The sequence below is a fragment of the Euprymna scolopes genome, chromosome 18 (assembly GCF_053919585.1).
Source record: "Euprymna scolopes isolate OS-2025 chromosome 18, ASM5391958v1, whole genome shotgun sequence".
NCBI classification, from domain to species: Eukaryota; Metazoa; Mollusca; class Cephalopoda; order Sepiida; family Sepiolidae; genus Euprymna; species Euprymna scolopes.
Window position 1 is genome coordinate 44904956 of NC_136499.1, and position 18588 is coordinate 44923543.

The following is an 18588-nucleotide window of genomic DNA, read 5'->3' on the forward strand; positions in this document are numbered from 1 at the left end:
TGAATTGTTAGAAGTGTTGGTGTACCACCTCACTTTAATGAATAGTCAAATTTTGTCTAAAACAGTTCATTCTGAGATTTATTGAGTATATATATATATATATATATATATATATATATATATATATATATTTTACGTGTAGGATGTTCTTGCATTAGGTGGTGTATCCATGATACTATATTTTGATTCGACTTCCGAACGTGCATGGCAAGTTTTATTGTAAATGGAGCAGATTCACAGAAATGAGAAATTTCTTCATCTGTTTCAGATGCATAATTTATTAACAGACATGTTATGTGATATTTGCAGGGTTATTTTTAATAGCAAGTCTTAATCACTTATTGTATCATTAAGTAGTCTTTTTTTTTTAACAAATAAAAACAGTATACATATGAAGTAAATCAAAGGTGAAACTGCATAGCCGGTTCCACCATAATTTAAGTTACGTGATACTTTTGCATCGTTTTGCCTTCTATAAACTTAAATTTCTTCCCACTGTGTGTGGGAGTGTGTGTGTGTGTGTGTGTGTGTGTGTGTGAGAGAGAGAGACAGAGACATTCTGTTGATTTTTTTATCAAAACAAATTTGTTGATTTCATGGTGTTTAATTTTCTATCATTTCGTTCTTACTAATTAAAAATAAGTTTTTAAATCTGATGATTTCGGCCAAAAATGCATTCCTGTTCTTCAGATTCTTTATTATGTTCATATAGGGAGTGCCCAACCACAACATCTCACTCTATACACTAGATTTACAATTTTTTAGTCATAACTCTGAACCTACAATTTCTCACACGTAGTGCATATCCCACCCTGAATATATCACAAGCTCATTGACAGAAATCTGACCATCCCTATCACCCTCTTTTCAAACTCAAAATCGTTTTCATTAAGTAACCTGATTATTTTATGTATTCATTGCCAACAATCTGATTAAATGTTTTCTTAGCACCTTCATTACAAAGGGAAGGTGAGGGAGTCGCAATCAAGAGTCTGCAGTTTTTTGCAGGAGTCCCGAGTCTGTGTTTTTCACTTCTAGTTTTGGGTGTATATTTAGCCCTTTCTTGGCACAGAAGTTGGCTCATAAATAGATTCAGCGAGTAAAGAAATCGTCAGATAAAAGGTCAATGTAGATATCACTCAATTTACATGTATGCTTGTAAATAGGTCTGTAGCAACCACAAAAGTTAGGTAATTCATATAAAATTAGGTTTAAAATACGTTTATATATTTATATGTACAGAATTTATTCCAAAACTAATTAACAGATCCTTCAACAGTATAAGAGTCAATTATCTCCTAAAATGGAATACTGTTGCTATATCTGGGTGGGAGCTGCTCAGAGCATTCTCTTCTGCCTTGATAAAGTTCAAAACCGGCTTCAAAACCTAGTAGAGGATGTCCTTTTTTCTTCTCCGCAACTTCTCTCCCCACAGAAGAGACGTTGTGAGCCTGTCTATAGTTATTTTCATGGCAAGTGCTCGTCTGAGCGCCAAACTATGCCCCCCCCCCACCAAACTTAAAAAAAAAACACTCGTCTAGCTACAATGGCGATCAACAGTTTCCTCCCATTATCTGTGCCCAAATCTAAATGCAAATGCCATGGACAAAGCTTCTTTCCTAGAACTGCATGCCTGTGGAACTGATTTGCTGGACCGCCTTCCAGCCGACAAGTCTAATGGAAACAAGTTCTTGCTAATCGATCCACCCACCCCAAATAATCTATTTCTACCACTAACTATTAATACACTTGTTTCAATGACTACCATACATTCATTAACCCATATCCTCGAGTGACCTTTGGACCTTGATAAGTGGTGACTCCCAGATGCCCAGTCTAAGCATGGGCTGTATTCAGTTTTAGTTTTTCTGGTTTTTTTTTATGCCAACACAAAGGGAAGGAAGCCCTTTATTAAAATTCAGATAACTCTGTTTTTTTTTTCTTAGAAACGTTTCAAAAAGGTATTCCAGAGGTATAATATAGGCACAACCTCCCTTTATAAATTCCAAGATTTCAGATTTGTATTCAATTTTATACAGTCTTTAGACACCAATTAAAGAAGATTCCCTAAATTTCAGTTTCTTAAGACTTCTTAAGCTTAAAGTGTAAAATTATTTTCAAAAATCAAAATAATGTAATGAATTTTGATCAAAATGAGAATAAGAATTATGGATATAAGGTTTAGTATATCTTGATTTTAATCTTCATAAGCAGGGGCGAAGGCTTAATTTTACCCAGTTTGGAACAGGTCTTCTAGTTACCAAGTGAAGTGCTGCAACATTTTCGATATAAAGTGGCTTTGGTCAGAACCATCACTTACGAGAAAAGATAAATACATAACCACAATTATTTTACATGTTCGGCTACAGAAAACATGTGATTGTCTCAATATATTTTACCTCCAATTTGAATACATTTTAAAACCATACTTAAATTAATTATACTAGGTACGGACAAAAATGATTAAATAAAGATGGAGGACACAATTTTGAAAGCCGATTTATCACAAGTTTTTTTTTAGGTTTCCGGCTACTTTTTTACTATTTGAAAGATTAAAGACTAAAGTTAATTTCTCAAAGGAAAAAAATATTTTTACACGTGAAAAATGTTTACATTGCGAGCGAACTAATTCAGCTAAATTTCTAAGTTAAATAAATTCATTGTAAAAATCCTTTGAAAGATAAATTAGTTTTGAGTCTATTTCAAAAGATAATTAGTAAAGTCCTAAGATATTGAATTAAATTAAAAAAAAAAAGAAAAAAGAAAAAAAAAGTTTAAGTAGCCCCCAAAAGTGAGGGATTCTGCCCTTCGCAAAATCGCAAGTTTTGTAAACATCGATTATATGGAAGCTCAAACCTGAGACAGCCGAATGGCTGTCTGAAAATGACGTCATGTAATTAAGAGGTAGGGGGTGCTGCCACCCTCCCAAACGTGCATCCGTACATTCCTATCCTAAACATTTGTATCATTTTTACCATTTTTTAATTTAATTATTTTTTTATGTTCTCGTTTTTAAATTTAAATTTTTATTTTTCAAGAGTATGTAAAAATTATGTTACACTGAAAGTTTCACAACTGCAAGCAAGGAAAATATTAGAATCTTACATATAAAAATTATGTGAAACATGTAATTAAAAAGTATTTTTTGCATCTTTTTTTTTTTTGTGTGTGTGTGAAAATATTAAATAAGCAATGCTTAATTTAATAATATTGATAGTTCGAGAATTTTTTTTTTTTTTTTTTAGTTATACTGAATTCATTAATACGGACTTTAGGGGCTTTTTATTCGTAATGTTCCTGGAAAAATTAAATAATTTTTTTTAATTGTTATATTTTACGATGCTTTATTTTCATTAAAAAAAGCAAAAATAAATTCATCCATTTTTTTTTTTTTTTACTACTGAAAACCATAACTTTAGGTAAAGGTATTTTTTGTTTAACCGAAATTAATTTCCACTAAAGATTCAAATAAAAATAATGGTTTCATTGTATTCCGTGATCATTATTTGATAAGTAGTGAACATGTCATTAAAATTGGTTAATTTCCTGATTTTTGGTGAATTTTAAGTAAAGGGAGAGAGGTCAAAATGTCTATACATTTTGAGCATCGGCATTCATTTTGCACGCACCTAAATTATACTGAACCTCAAAATTCGGGAACATTTTGAATCTGCTTATACATTGATTATGATTTATAGCATATCAAACGCTTTTGGGTTATTTAATGTCGAATCCAGTCATTTTAGGAAAAGGTTACTATGCTTCAAGTGCTTTATATCTTCAAATATTTATTCATGGTGCTTAGTTTGGTTGTTTTGTAGAGGAAAATAGATTTGATCTTGATTGAAGAATGCGATTGAGTTTTGCAAAGGGAAAAACCCTTCAATTTTAGGTCAGGAAGTTGGTATCTTCAGACAACCTGATCTGATAGCACCTGTATCCTAATGGAAGCTTAACTCCATAACATTAACACTTTTCAAAGCCCATTTACACCTAAGCAGTAAAGGGGTCAAACCACTTAATTTTTTTAAAAGGGGGATTCTTATTAGAGGATAGCCTTCACCCTTGAAAAGTGATAACATTAATGAGATTTTAACCAAATGTTAAAATATAAAATTATGTTGATCATATTAAAAAAATATAAATTTTGATTATGTTTATTGAAACTTAACTCCAGAAATCATTCTTACATTTCATTCCATTTTTTTTTTTTTTTTTTTTTTTTTTTTTAATTTTCTTGTTCTAGCTAGAGATAGAGCATCCTTCTAGATGCCAGATATTCACCAGTTATCTAATACATTCAAATCGAGATCTTTAAAGGCAATAGTGATAAAAATGCTATTTAAAACTTATGCAGACATACTTAGATAGCTGGTTATATTTAAAATCAAATGTTGAATCAAGCCGTGCCTCACTGACCGATGAATGGACAGTTTAGAAATATACATTTTTATGAGCTCATCAGTAATGATGCTTTTCAGAGATCAAAGGGGTTCCTTCCCTGGAGCTAATACTCGATTATGAGATGTGTAGATATTCAAATATTTCATTACAGTTCTTTATCAATCAAACACTAAGTAAAGTTGAAAACACAATTTTCCTCTCCCCAATTAACCATTTAAATATTTTATAGTATCTTTCTTTTAGGTCTATTGGTCTTACTGGGTTCCAGGACAAGAATCTAGTCTGGTGGAGTATCCAGTTCTGTCTTGCTACTCGAGATTACATCACTTGGAGAAGGTGCACCATTCCTTGTAAAATGGAGCGTGAGTTAGCCATACTGAGGAGATCTTATTTGGACCCTGAATACTATGTGATTCAGAATATTTGGTCAGGGTATAGTTGTAGGGAAAAGTATCCTCATGCCAGGTTGTTCTGACAAACTCTTGCAACAGATCTTAGACACTTGAGGATAGTGTCTAGTAGGCATTCAGTGTGTGTATGTGTGTGTGTGTGTACACGTACTTATAAGCTCAGTCCATTCATTGGTCTAATGAGCAGATTGAATCAGCTCATTTGATGTTAAATATATCAAAACATTTCTATGTCTGTTGGTTATAAAAAGGAGTCAGATTTTATTTCAACGACCGGAACAGGCATTTTTAATTAGATAAAATAAGCTGTTTCATAAGACTTATATGCCAAATAAGGATTTGTTTTAATTTTATTTTCAACAATTTCATCAATTAATATTTAATCCGGATAGATTTTTTTTATTATTAGATATAAATAGATAAAAGTAGAGAAGTACTTACCCTGACAATTATATCAACTGTGCCTGTTATTCATAACATCAAAGGGAAACTTGAGATAACGTTTTATTCTCTATATACCGTTTTGTGTTAGCTATTATTTTGTTTCTCCTAACTTACATTCGAGAGAGGAGAAGAGTGGAAAAAACATTTTAAATACAAGTATGCTTTAAGTTAAGTTTTCATACTTGCTTCAAATCAATAGGTTAGCATACCACACTTATATGCCTGTTGTCAGTTTGATTTGGACATAATTTTCGTTCTGGTTTTGCCCCCAAATGGATTTTAACAATTACAATATAAAATATGTTGCTTTTACTTTTTAGTGTAATTTACAGAAAGTAGGGCCCCAGGTAATGGTAGATTTGAAGTATTAGGAAGGGGGTGGAATCTATCTCAGTTATTATAAAACTGAAATGTGCCTCAATATTAACTCCTAGGGTGGAGTATTCAAGCTAGTATACATATATACACAAGGTTAAAAACTCATACACTTATAAGCTCAACACTCCCAAGCCCTATAAATATATTCGATTATTTATAGATACCTACAGATTATCTCAACAGATGGGTATAAATAAAACTTGCAGAATATATATGGGATGCATATAAGAAAACCACTTGATTACAACATTGCTCTTGGAGGGTGGATTTTTTTTTTTTTTGCTCAGCAAACTCAATGTAGATAATATTACAAAAGATTATTTTATGCTTTAGATATTCAGTCAGGATTTATTTTTTCATTTATATTTTTGCTATATGTAATTCCAGCTGAATCAATGCCCACAATTTTATTTTAAATATTTCTGCAATTTAATGGTTTTTATAGTGTTACTCAGAACAAGTTTAATTGAAGTTGAGAAACGTCTTGAATTTGGGATGGTTAATATTCCTTTGGGGAAAGCTGAAAAATGTTCTTTCAATAGGATAATGGTGAGAAAAGTTAGTCCGGAGACATTAAAGATACGATGAGCGAGGTAAGGAAAGAACAAAAGCGTCTACAATACAGACATTAATAACTCCACAGATGTGTCAGATGGAGGAAGTAGATGAACTACAAACAACGAGGTCAAGTTTTAGATTACTTTAAGTACAAAGTTAATGTTTCTTTTCTAAAGCTGCAGATTAAGTAAACTGAATTAATAACGGCTCTAATTTTATACAGAGTAAACTTTTTTTTTTTGTTGAAATAAAAAGTTGGGTCAAATATCAGGAACGGAATGTGAATCGGTGGGAACAAAATATTCTTGCAGTTAATTATTCAAATGGAAAGTGCTTTCATTTGTATTTCCAAGAAACGGCTTAAATGTAAAATACCACTAAAGAATTGTAAGCAAATAATTCAAATTGAGTGATTAAGCATTTTTAGGTTTAAATCGATTAACATTAAGCAGATATAACTTAATATACTCCTTATATTATAATTAAGAATAAAGAAAAATAAGCAGAAAAAACTAACTTATGTTATGTATGTGTATATATACACACTAAAAAAAAATCTTTGAGCTCAGGTTAAATTGTTTAGAATCAAGAAAAAGTATGCCCGACCACAGGGGAGACAACTCGGCATAAAAAACAAACCTAAGCAAAATTCATCCTAGAGCAACAAAACTGAGGCTAGCCTGCCAGGACACACACACAGGCTAATTTTGACATTTTATTGGTAAAAATGTTTTTTTTTTGTTACCAATTATCAAAATTTTAACCCTATAATCTTCAAAAAGCCTGCAAATTTCCATGTAGTTTTACCCCATAGAACCAAAGATATGAGCATTTCAATATGGCTACCAGTAATATATATATATATATATATATATATATATATATATATATATATATAACATCTCAGCTTGGCGTTGCCCAGGTGTTTGAAGGTGTATGTGGAGTATAAAAAAAAAGTGGTAGTAGGAAGGCAGGCTCGAACCCGTACCACGAAGGAAAAGAATGGGAAAAACGTGACGTCTTTGCTATTACGACCACCACCAAACCGGAAGTGACGTAGGTTTTAAATTAAGGCTAGACAAACCGAAAAGAGTGGATGACTTTCGACAATATTGGCGAAAAAAGCGATCCATCCCCGCAGAAAAGTGCCCAGTTGAAGGTGAAAGTGTTAATCAATTTTTCGATATTTGTCGCCTGAAAAGGTGAGCTTCAAAACGATACTTATCTTGTGAAAATCCGTCGCCTCTGTCAAAAGTTTTAGGCAGACATGCAAACATACATTTATATATTGGTAGCTCAAATTTTCAACCCAAACCGATTAAAAAGCTTGCCCTATCTCTGAATACCCTTTATGTAAAATTTCAAATGTTTAGACCAGAAATTGTCCGAGTAATTTGGTAGAGACCGCAACGATTTTTTTTTTTTTTTTTTTTTAAACTGACTCCTATTATGACACCTTGACATTTATTTTGGGCTCAAATCAAGTTAAGTTAGCTCCATGTCCAAGGAACCTATATTTAAAATTTCAAGTGTTTAGACCCAAAATTGTCGGAATTTGGTAGACTTCTCAAAGGTCAAATCGTTGAACTTTGACCCCTTAACAGCCAAATTTCTGGCTGAAAACCCGATCAAAGATTTTCCAAAATCTCAGTACTCTGCATGTCAAATTTCGAGTCTGTAGACTTAAAATTGACAGAGTTATTGCATAGGGAAATGTACACAGACACTTTCACTTTATAGATATAGATTATACACGCCACCTTTTTTTGGCAATTTTTTTTAAAGTTCCAAATCTCAGCAGCTATTGATCAAAATTTAACACGAAGACTTGTTGGAAAGGTAATGACATGAATTGTGTAGTGGGTTATGTGACATTAAGGGGATCATCCAGAGCCTATTTTTAGCACTTTTTTTTTTTTTTTTTTTTTTACAGCCATAAAAAAAAATGCTTGTTATTCATTTTCCTAGTTTTGCATATGAATTACAAAATATCTGATATTTCCCCAAAACCTTTGACCCTGATGGAAGGGAGACTAAAATTTGCTATGGTTTCAAATGATCCGAAATAATAGCAAGGGTGGACTTTATTCAAAATATTTCTCATGTTATATCTCCCCTCTTCGGTTTTTATACATAAATAAATTTCAGTGTATAAGGATTATTTGATACGGATATAACCGTACCATATTTCCAAAAGAGGCGAGATAACTATTTGGAATCAAGTCTCCCCTTGCTGTTATTTCAGATCATTTGAAACCATAGCCAGTTTTAGTCTCCCCTCCATTACAGCCAAAGGTTTCAGGGAAAATATGTTATATACAGAGTTTCACAGCTCTTTAGTATGGCTAGAGCAGCATTCATATATTCTTTCCAATTATGATTTAAATCAAGGGTCAGCAACCTGCAAGTCGGATCCAGCCTGTGAAGTTTTGAGTGGCCTGTGAGCCAGATTAGAAATGACCAATTTAACAAGGCTAGGCTTTCCAATTCAGCAAAATGCCTGCTCTTTAGATTCAAACCAAACCAAGTGAATGAAGCAATTATGTCTACACCAACTACTAGGCATCTTAGTGCAATATTAAAACTCAGATGTGCCAACAATATGAAGGGCGTTCAATAAATAATGCCTCTGTTCCATTTCCAGATTTCTAATCTAGCTGAAATTTTGCATGTGCAAGGATTTATATATCTATGGGTTATGTGGCAAATTACAGCTCTGTATTAATTTTGGTTTCTGATTTACAGGTGTTTGAACAGAGTCAAGTGGAAAATGGAACTCGTTGAGTGTCATGCAATGACCTAAGTTTTGTATTTGAAAGGATGTACAACACATAACTAGCTAGTTTGTGGGAATTGAAATTCCCAGGCTAACTCGATTGTTTCCCTTTAACTAATAACTGGAGAGCGACACAGCCACATCACTTCCTGTTTCTTATATCTCTCCCTTTCTTTCCACTGAAATCTTGACCAGTCAACATGTAACAGAACCACTCCAGTTGGCATCGGCCACCCAACCAGCACTCCTGACTAACCCGTCAGCCTCTCATCAACCGCAAGTAACGTTACTCCTTTCTCAACGAACTCTTAATATCTATATCTTTATTATTTCTCATGTATATCTATGTAAATAAATCTACATTCTTTCACCGTCACATATCGGTAGGTTTCATTTTCACTTGCGACCTTTTGCTTTTCAATCACTACCATTAACAACATGGAGGATGGGATCCCAATTACACAAACAGGTCTTACTGTTGCCCCCTCTACAAGTTCCTACGTAGAGAAACCCGAATAACTGCTAAGTTTTGTTGCTTTACTGCTATAAGAAGTGGGTCAGGAGCATTACTTACTGAATGGCCTTCATATTGCTTTGTGAAACGTAGAATGTCAGTACATTTCTGAAAAATTGGTGTCTAACAACAAGAACACTACAAAGTAGTCCCTTCATTGAATACCATAGAAGGGTGGCAAACAGCTGGGGACTATTGCAGGTTATTACAGAAGATAAACATATGGAGAACTTGCTGATGCTCTACTCCGTCAAAAACTAATTTAGAAATAGAACCGAAGACGTGTACACGCGGAAAAAAAAATAATCATTGGTATTCAATGTGGGTACATAATGCAATTACATGCTGGGATCAGAGACAAGAATAACAAACTCCCTTAGCGCTACTCTTTTGAAAGACACCTTAGATATCAAAGATCTAAAATAATTCCCTTCTCCTTTGGTGCAAGAATAGGTTCTGCCTAAGGTAACGACTTCTCAAAAAGATGGAGGTGTCCAATTTTAATAGTTTTTTTTTTTCTTGGGTTCTCAACACAGACGGTTCAACTCAGCTATTGAAACAGAGTGGTAATTATAAACCTGAATTCTTATAAAAAAGTTATTTTAACAGTTCTGCTGTAGAAAGCAGATTCATGCCAATACTGAGAAACAAACTCCTTAATTTACAAGAAATAATACACCTTCAAACAGAGCCACTCTTGACCACCGTATACAAAACAATCATCAATTTTATTTTTGTGTTATTTGGACTACTGTTATGTTAAGTGTTATTCACACAAGGTTTCAGCTGATGTAACTTCCAGCCTTCTTTAGGTGCATCTTGCCAAACTTCATAATTTTTTTTTTTTTGTTGAACTCAGAAATCTTAGTGGTATTTTGAATGGAACCGTTTATTTAATCCATGGCAGTAGGATGTTCTCGTTCCATAAGCCATGACAGAGCAGAAGTCTTAATTTGCAGTTGTATTCAGAGTATTGCCTGCATTGAAGATTGAACCTTCAACCTCCAGAAGTTGAACAACTGAAGGTTATGCCATGGGTCCTTGTGTAGACAATTAGAGTATGAATATCTTATTTCCAACTTGGTGATAAAATTTTTCAACGTTTTATGTGTACGATTCGACTTACTATATTTTTAATGTTATTCTAATTGTGGAGGGGAAGGTAATGCTGGAATCTATTTCAATGTAAAGAATTTAAGTGAATTACATAGTTTCTCCATTTTTTTTTTTTTTTTTTTTTTTCCCAAATCCAAGTATATTACAACCCTGATGAAAACTGAATATAAATTGTCAGTAAAATCAATTGTGAAACCATTATTTTTGCGAGAAAATATCTTTGTACATGATTAATGTTTTAAACTGAACTCCTCTGGCATTTCACATCTTTTACCGGATGTCATCAATGCAGAAAGGCCATTTAAAGTAGTCTGCAAACATGACTTCCTTTCTCAGTCTTAAAGTAGCAAACAACTCCAAACTTTTTTTTTTTTTTTAGCTAAAGAAAATATTTTTCACTTTATAAAATTTTAAAAATCATTCAACACAAAGTGGAAGTATTTTCAACTGTATTTCAAACTTTAAATCAGAACAATTCAGTTTATCTTTCAAATCAACACATTTCTAAATATAACCCAATATTTTCTCTTCATGCTTAACTGCTATATATATAACATTTTGTAATAAATCAATATCAGAAATAAGATTGTTTTTGTGAGCTTTTATTCTAATGAGCCAGCTAAACATTTCCAAGGTTAATTTATTTTTTTTTTTTTTTTGAAATATCCTTTAATGATTTATTCTTTATCCATTCTAAAATATTGTTGATTGCTATAAATGTTTCTATATTATTCCATGCCACTTTCATTCCAAGGATTTTATGGTCATAAATGCTATTTTTTTTTTTTTTTTTTAAATTCCTCCCATCATCACTTACAGGTACGGCATAATCACGTTGACACACCGGTTCCCGTCAAATCACCGAAGTTAAGCAATGTTGAACCTGGTCATTACTAAAATGGGTAACCAATTTGGGAAGTCCAGGTGCTGTATGTAGGAGGACGTTGACACCTCCCTACAAAATGTTTCAAAAACCTAACGCTGTCATCTCCCCTAACAGGGATATACATGCAACTGGGGACCGCTTGTGAATTTCATACTTCCATGAAACTTCCTCCTTTGGAGGAAGCCGGTTAAACCCTGAACAGGGTTGGTGCTGACTGCACACACATCGTTTACAGCTTCATAAAAAATAAATAAATAAATAAATAAATAAAAAAACTCCAGATATGGCCAAGGCATTTTCTTATTTCCATATGGCAATGACCAGTTTTATTAAATCTGCATAATTTTACCCAACATGTTCATAGTAAAGAAAAACGGGTAGAAATTCAGATTTGTTAGAACAGCACATCAGCCTTTGTGTTATTTAATGCTGAAACAATACTTAGTGCAAATGATTCATTGTACATTGAATTGAAGACAAGTTGTTATTTTATCCAAAGTTGGAAATTGCAGATTCACTTTCCAAGCAATAATGAGTATATATATGACCAGAGCACATTTAATGAGATTTGAACAAAGCAGACAATTTCATAATCTTAACATTCACTAGACCCTGCCTTCCTCTAATTCAGATTATGCAGACAGGGAAAATGGTTAACGGCTCTATTTTTTTAAAACTATACTGGCACAAAAATCTTTCAATTTACTCATTACTGATAAAATACCTTACCTATGAGAGACCATTATCCATGATGGCAGGATTGCTTTTCACTACAGATATGGTTCGCCATATGGAACTGTTTCACTTCAAATTTGGATAATGACACCCACTCCACCTACCTCTTCAGTCACCCAATTTATCATTCCAGAAATTAAGACAAAAATCATTTCTTTGGATAGAACCATTTATTTATTAGTCTAACTTTTGCACAGCTTTAGCGTTTACAAAAAAAAAAAAAAAATGCTGAATTTCATTGAGCGATTATTTTATATTAATTTTGTGTTAAGAAACCCGAAATTTGAGCAAAACACTTCAAATATCAAATCTAGCAGGCATACATTTTGCATTAAGATTAAAAAAGCTGAATAAATGAATGACTTACAAATATACCAAGCTAGGGCTATCTTATTACTAGCAAGCCATTGTCATCATAGTTACTGACATAGGAGTCTAGTTTCTGCTTCTTACAAAAGGTTTAGTATGCTTAAACTGGACACTGGAGAAATGATCAGGCTAAGCTATAATAGAGAGAACCATGGTCCAAGTAACATTGCTAACCTCTGCAGAAAAAAAAGGTCTACTGCTTATAGCACTATAACAAACCAAGGTGGGATTCAAGTTCATTTCTTTAAAATCAAAAACTAACTTTTTCATGGCAAATGCAACACTAGACACAAGTGTAATCATGCTATACAGCAGGTTTTGCTGGTGTATAATGAATGGCAGAGATACAGTTGTTATATGCTTGGCCAAGGTTTGTGCTTATTTCACAAGTACTTCCATGCAACGTATTCTGTTAAACTTACTGCACTTTTACTCCCTCCATGTAAATATTCTAGACCCACCTGCCTAGCAGAAAAACTACACTTTCTGCTTTGTAGAGATCCCTAATACCGGAAGATTTTCTATGCCAATAGCCCCCCCCCCCCAACTGCTGACACCCTACCAACATGCATAAAATTAAATGCAATGTGAACAAACATTTTTTATGCCAAACACCGCACTCAGGTTGATTAAATCTGCAACTAAGAAATTGTTCAAGATGGTATCTTCACAATCGAGTAGGACCTTTGAAAAGGATTTTTTTTTTAACTAAAAAATTTTCAGTCAATGATTGGTAGCTAAGAAACTTAAATTTGGAAAATAATTTTTTATAACTCTAGCAGAGGTCATATTGGGATAAAAAAAATATAAGGAAACATTTGGTTGAAATATATAACCAAGGAAATACTTCGTAACACTCTGTTGAGCAAAGAATTCCAACCGTTTATTTCAGACGAATCCATTTCAGTTTTGACTTTCTCTCCCACTTCCAGACATGCATTGAATATAACCTCAGAAATACTATTAAACTTGAGAATTCAAGTGAAATAGAATACGTTTGCAAGTTTGTATTTTTTTTGTATTTTTTAAAATCTTGCTCCCATTGCCATTTTCGAATAAGAAAAAGTACAAAATACATATTAAGTCTGCGCCTAAAACTATCATTTTGTGAAGACAACTTCTCATCGAAAATAAATGTTAACATAAAATATTTTATATTCAGTTACTCATTGTTAAATTTTTATGGAAATCACTCCAGACAAGGCATGAAGCCACTTAATGTAAGCAGTTAAAAAAATTAAAAACTAGCTAATGATAAGTTATATATAATACTAGCAATGGGTGCCCGGCAATTGCCCGGATGTTTTGAGGTGTATGTTGAGCAAAAAAAAAAAAAAAAAAAAAAGTCAATTTTTTTAACTGACCCCTATTATGATCCCTTAAAATTTATTGTTTAGGGCTCAACTCAAGTTATTTAGATCCATGTCCAAGGAACCTATATCTAAAGTTTCACATGTTTAGACTCAAAATTGTAGGAGGAGTTTGGTAGAGTTCTCAAAGGTCAAATCGTTGAACTTTGACCCCTTAATCACCAAATTTCTGACCGAAAATCATTCACATCGATTTTCCCAAATCTTAGTACCCTGTATATCAAATTTCGAATCTGTAGGCTTAAAATTGACAAAGTTATTGCATAGGGAAATGTACAGACACACACACTTTCATATATATATATATATATATATATATATATATTCTGATCCAGAAAACAGCAATTTCCCTTTTTTGTCAGAAACATCGTTCATAGGTGAGGATTAAAGGACAATAAGCAAGAGTTACAGGCGATTGCCAAAGTAAATCCAAGGTCCATGTTCTAATTTTAATTTGGTTCATATCAAGCAATCAAATCCAAATGGTGCTGCACATTCTTAATGAGGTGACTACTGTTTATCTTGTCCGAGAGAGAGGAGAGATAATGCCTTTCAAAACGCAGCTGATTTACTTAAAGTGATGATTTAAACTAGAAATCTAAATCTGCACCTAAAACTATCCTGCTGTGAAGACAGCTTTGCATCGAAAGCAAATGTTTAAACAAAATAGTTGCTCATTATGTTCAATTCTTATGGCAATCACTCCAGACAATGCATGAAGCCACTTGATGCAAGGAGTTTCAAGACTCAAGGTAGCTGATATACTATAAAGGTAGTGATTTAAACTAAAAATCTGTTATTAGTATTTGAATATCATTAACTGAAAAATTTTTGCGTTTCTGGCTGGACTGTCTTCAAAAGAATTTAAGAGTCTTATCGAAATCAGTGCTAGGGATATGGAGATGGAGTCAATTCATTGTTTTAGGAGTCAGAAAATACAACTGCCGATTCATAATTTTTGTTTAGATCAATTTATTGTTTATCCCTTAAAATTTAGATTTCATACTTAAAAAATTTTTTTAAAAGTTATCACTCTTCAACCACACCTCATGACTAGGCCCCTGACAAACTCATACTAAACCTTAAAAGCATATATTTTTTCTATAAATTATATTTTCACTTTCAAGTGAGATGATCAGAAAACAAAATTAGGAGCTCTATTTCTGGAAAATTAATAATAGTATGGTGAATAATGAGCAATCAACAGTTCCCCACTATCTTTAAAAACCATCATGATGTTCGCATGACAACAGATAAGATTGAATATCTTCACTTTGGACTTCAACTCTTCCCAATTCCAAATTAAGTGCACAAGTTACACTTTATCTGATCATCACCCCCTTTCCATGTATTAGATATATTAAACAAAATAAAGCTGAGCATGCAGGGTCCCCTTCCACGAGTGAAAAGGTTACTTTCCCCATGATCAATGTTAGTGTAAAATTTATCAATAATCATTCCATGAATTTTTTAAAAGTACAAACAAATGAACGATTTTGGGGGGGCAATTTTTCTCCTATAATAGACTCTAGCCAGAGTTATCCAGGAGAATCCATTTAAAAAGAATTTACTTTCACCATGACTAATGTTTGTGCAAAATTAAAGAAAAAAAAGTGGTTATCGAGAAAAGTGCAAACAAATGAAGGAGAATGGTTTACTAGGTTACTGAATCTTGCTTCCTTGATAGCTGGAAAAATTGCATCTGTGGTATCAGTGTTCAAGAATTCTGGTGAAAAAAAACCGACCTGAAAAATCATCACCTATTATTTTCCTTCCATTTTTGTTTGATTAAGGATTAAAAAGTTTTAGCAAACTAGCAAGCCCATCACCTTGTAAATACTAAACTTCTTTTCAACAGAGCATGGATTTAGGCTGCTTGTTCTACTGCAGATATCCTAACTCATCACTGAATCCATATACCACACATTGGATAAGACAGAGTGCGGTAGCACTTGATATATCTAAAGCATTTGATAAGGTCTGGCATGAAGGTCTTCATTTGTATAGCATGCACAATTGAAGTATAACTTCTAGTTGAATAATGCATACAAATTAAACTAAGGTTGCAGAGTCAAAAGATATGCGGTTCAACTAGAATTTCACAATATTCAACTCCTTAAAGAATTATAACATTCAGATTAAATTTTTCAGAGATAGTTCCCCCTTGTTGACCAAGAAATGATCAGACCACTTCTAGCAATAAAAAACAAACAAAAAAAAACAGAACTTAACTTTCGTTTTATCAGATTTGTCTTTTCAAAGGCTTTATTTTCCTCTTATAATCTAACTCATTAGCAACAGAATTACAACCATAAAATGATTTAAAATACTAGAAAAAAGTTTTTCTTAATTAAAACTTGCTGTATCTACCTGGTGTTCAAGAATTAAGTTACAGGTAAAAGAAAAAAAATCTGAGTTTAACTCCTTTCAAAACCCAACTTCATAATTAATCACAACTTTTGTTGGATTTGGGAGAGAGGAGGTATTGGGATTTGGGAGAGAGGAGGTATTGAAAGTATTTGAGATTTGTGTAAATTTAGACAAAAAAAAAAAAAAAAAAATCCTTTCAATTGTCCAAAGAATTTGAGTCTCTCCAAATGGCTATTTTTTTTTTTTTTTTTTTATTACATATATTGAATCATTAATTTTAACTTTTGCTGAATTTGGCAAAAGTTAAATGCTGGATTTTTTTGTGTTTATAGTAATAAAAATAAATTGGCAATTTAAAATTTAACGGTTTAAAAGACCAGACTATGAAAGATTTTTTTTAATAAACATTCAAACATCAAATTATAAAAAGCCATTAAACAGGTAAATGAAAAACCTTTTTTGAGTATAATGGCAATAAAACTAATTTTCTAGTTTTGTAAATTGAAACTTGCAAATGAAATGGACACAAAAACTTACCAAGGCACTTTTGCCAACGCCGCCACTTCCTAAGACAACCAATTTGTACTCCCTCATTGTCGATTTATAACCTGAAATTATAAAACAAAGTTATTAAAACATGGTCAAAAATTAAAAATTCCTTTATTTAAATTTTTCTCAGCATAAATATATTACATTCATTTTAAGATAAACGAAAAAAAAAAAAAAGTAAAAGTAAAAGTCAACTATTTATAGAAAGATTGCTTTTTGGGGGGGGGGGGGGTTTCAGTCCTATGCATAATCGTTTCAGACCATTATTGTCAGACAACAGATTCTCTTTCATAAAACAATTCACTTTGAAGGTTTCATTTTCTGACAAAAGAATGTGTCACCGACATTAAAAAAGTAAAGGTTTCACCTTTGACCCCTTTGTGACATTCTTGGGAATCTGTTAACATTTAGCAAATGTCCAACTCTTTGTATGGGAGGCAAATTCCCAGACCGATGATGGTGAAATGTACAACTGATTACAATTAGAAGAAACAAGCTTTAAAAAATTTGTTTTTGTTTAAATTGCAAGAACTATAATCTTAAACCCGTTCCTACCAGTAATTCATTAAGCAAGCTTAGTTTATTAAAGGAGACGCAAACATACATTATAAATGGTATTTTATTCTGATACAGAACTTATTTAGCATCCAAAATTATTTAGTTGACAAAAGTCTGATGATCCTTCCACCTAAATTTAGTCGAGAACATGTTCTTGACAATCAGTCCAGAGATTATCATTTTTGTGGTCTTATCTGTCGGACTGGTATGTCTTAAGTAACCATTGGAAAGCTACTCTCAGATTTTTCCCATCTTTGGGAAAGGTTAGTTTAACACTGCCAGAGGCGCCCTCCCCCCTACTGCAGAATGCCAACGGGACTGCTCAGGCTAATTTTAGAAGGTAGCCTGGTTGTTCTGCTGAAGTGCTCAGCTTTTCTCCTAGCTTCCAGCCGTGTTCCACATACTTTTTGAGTATATAAATACAAGATTCCTTGGTCTTTTGGAGAGGAGCAAAAGTGTAGTATTTGTTCTGATTATGCCCCCCCCCCCCCAGTTACTGAAGGAGAAATCCTAGGTTGAGTCAATTAAAAATTTTTTTCCCAATCCAGAATGCCAGTTTTGGGAGCTGATTTTTCATACATATTAAAAAGTGACCTTGTGAGGAGGCTAGTAAATAGGAATGCACAAAACTTCAATGGGAGTCATAATTTTTGCAGGGAGCCAGTGTAGAGTTTGAAAAACGAATTTCAAAACCGGATTTTTCTTTTCAACTAATTCATATATAGCCAAAGATATAACAACTGGGAGTCTATCAAGTATTAATCTTGCTTATACCTTTTATATCTAACTTTTTGGATGGTATTAGTCATGGAGAATGGAGTAAACATTACTTCATCGTGATAGCCATATGCTTGGAAGATTTAACAAAAGGTGGGGCTTCCTTAGGTTATTACAAAGGTTGGCTTGGCACTTCCTCATTCATGTAGGTGTCTCATAATTTAGGGATGGACTAAGCATGCCCCAATCTAGTATGAGAAGTGTTGTCAGAAAAAGTCTACATCTGCAGTTGAGTGATTTTTAGTTCAAAGTATTAACCATAAATGGAAGTAATTTACACACACAGACATGATTGGGACTACCTGTGAATTTAATATTCACTTGACAATTTCTCCTTTGGCAGAAGCTGCCATATGACATAGCTACAATTGCTT

The 18588-nt window shown here is 32.9% G+C and overlaps 1 protein-coding gene across 6 annotated transcripts in view; it reads right to left on the bottom strand.

Annotated features, from left to right (window-relative positions):
* Positions 1-18588, bottom strand: part of LOC145297609 (ras-related protein Rap1) — a 161783-nt gene that overhangs the window by 62594 nt on the left and 80601 nt on the right. For all 6 annotated transcript variants that reach the window (XM_080143671.1, XM_080143670.1, XM_080143668.1 and 3 more), the window contains one exon: positions 16868-16938. In XM_080143671.1, the coding sequence (XP_079999797.1) occupies positions 16868-16924 (57 nt within the window). In that variant the 5' untranslated portion in view covers positions 16925-16938. The remainder of the gene's footprint in view (positions 1-16867; positions 16939-18588) is intronic.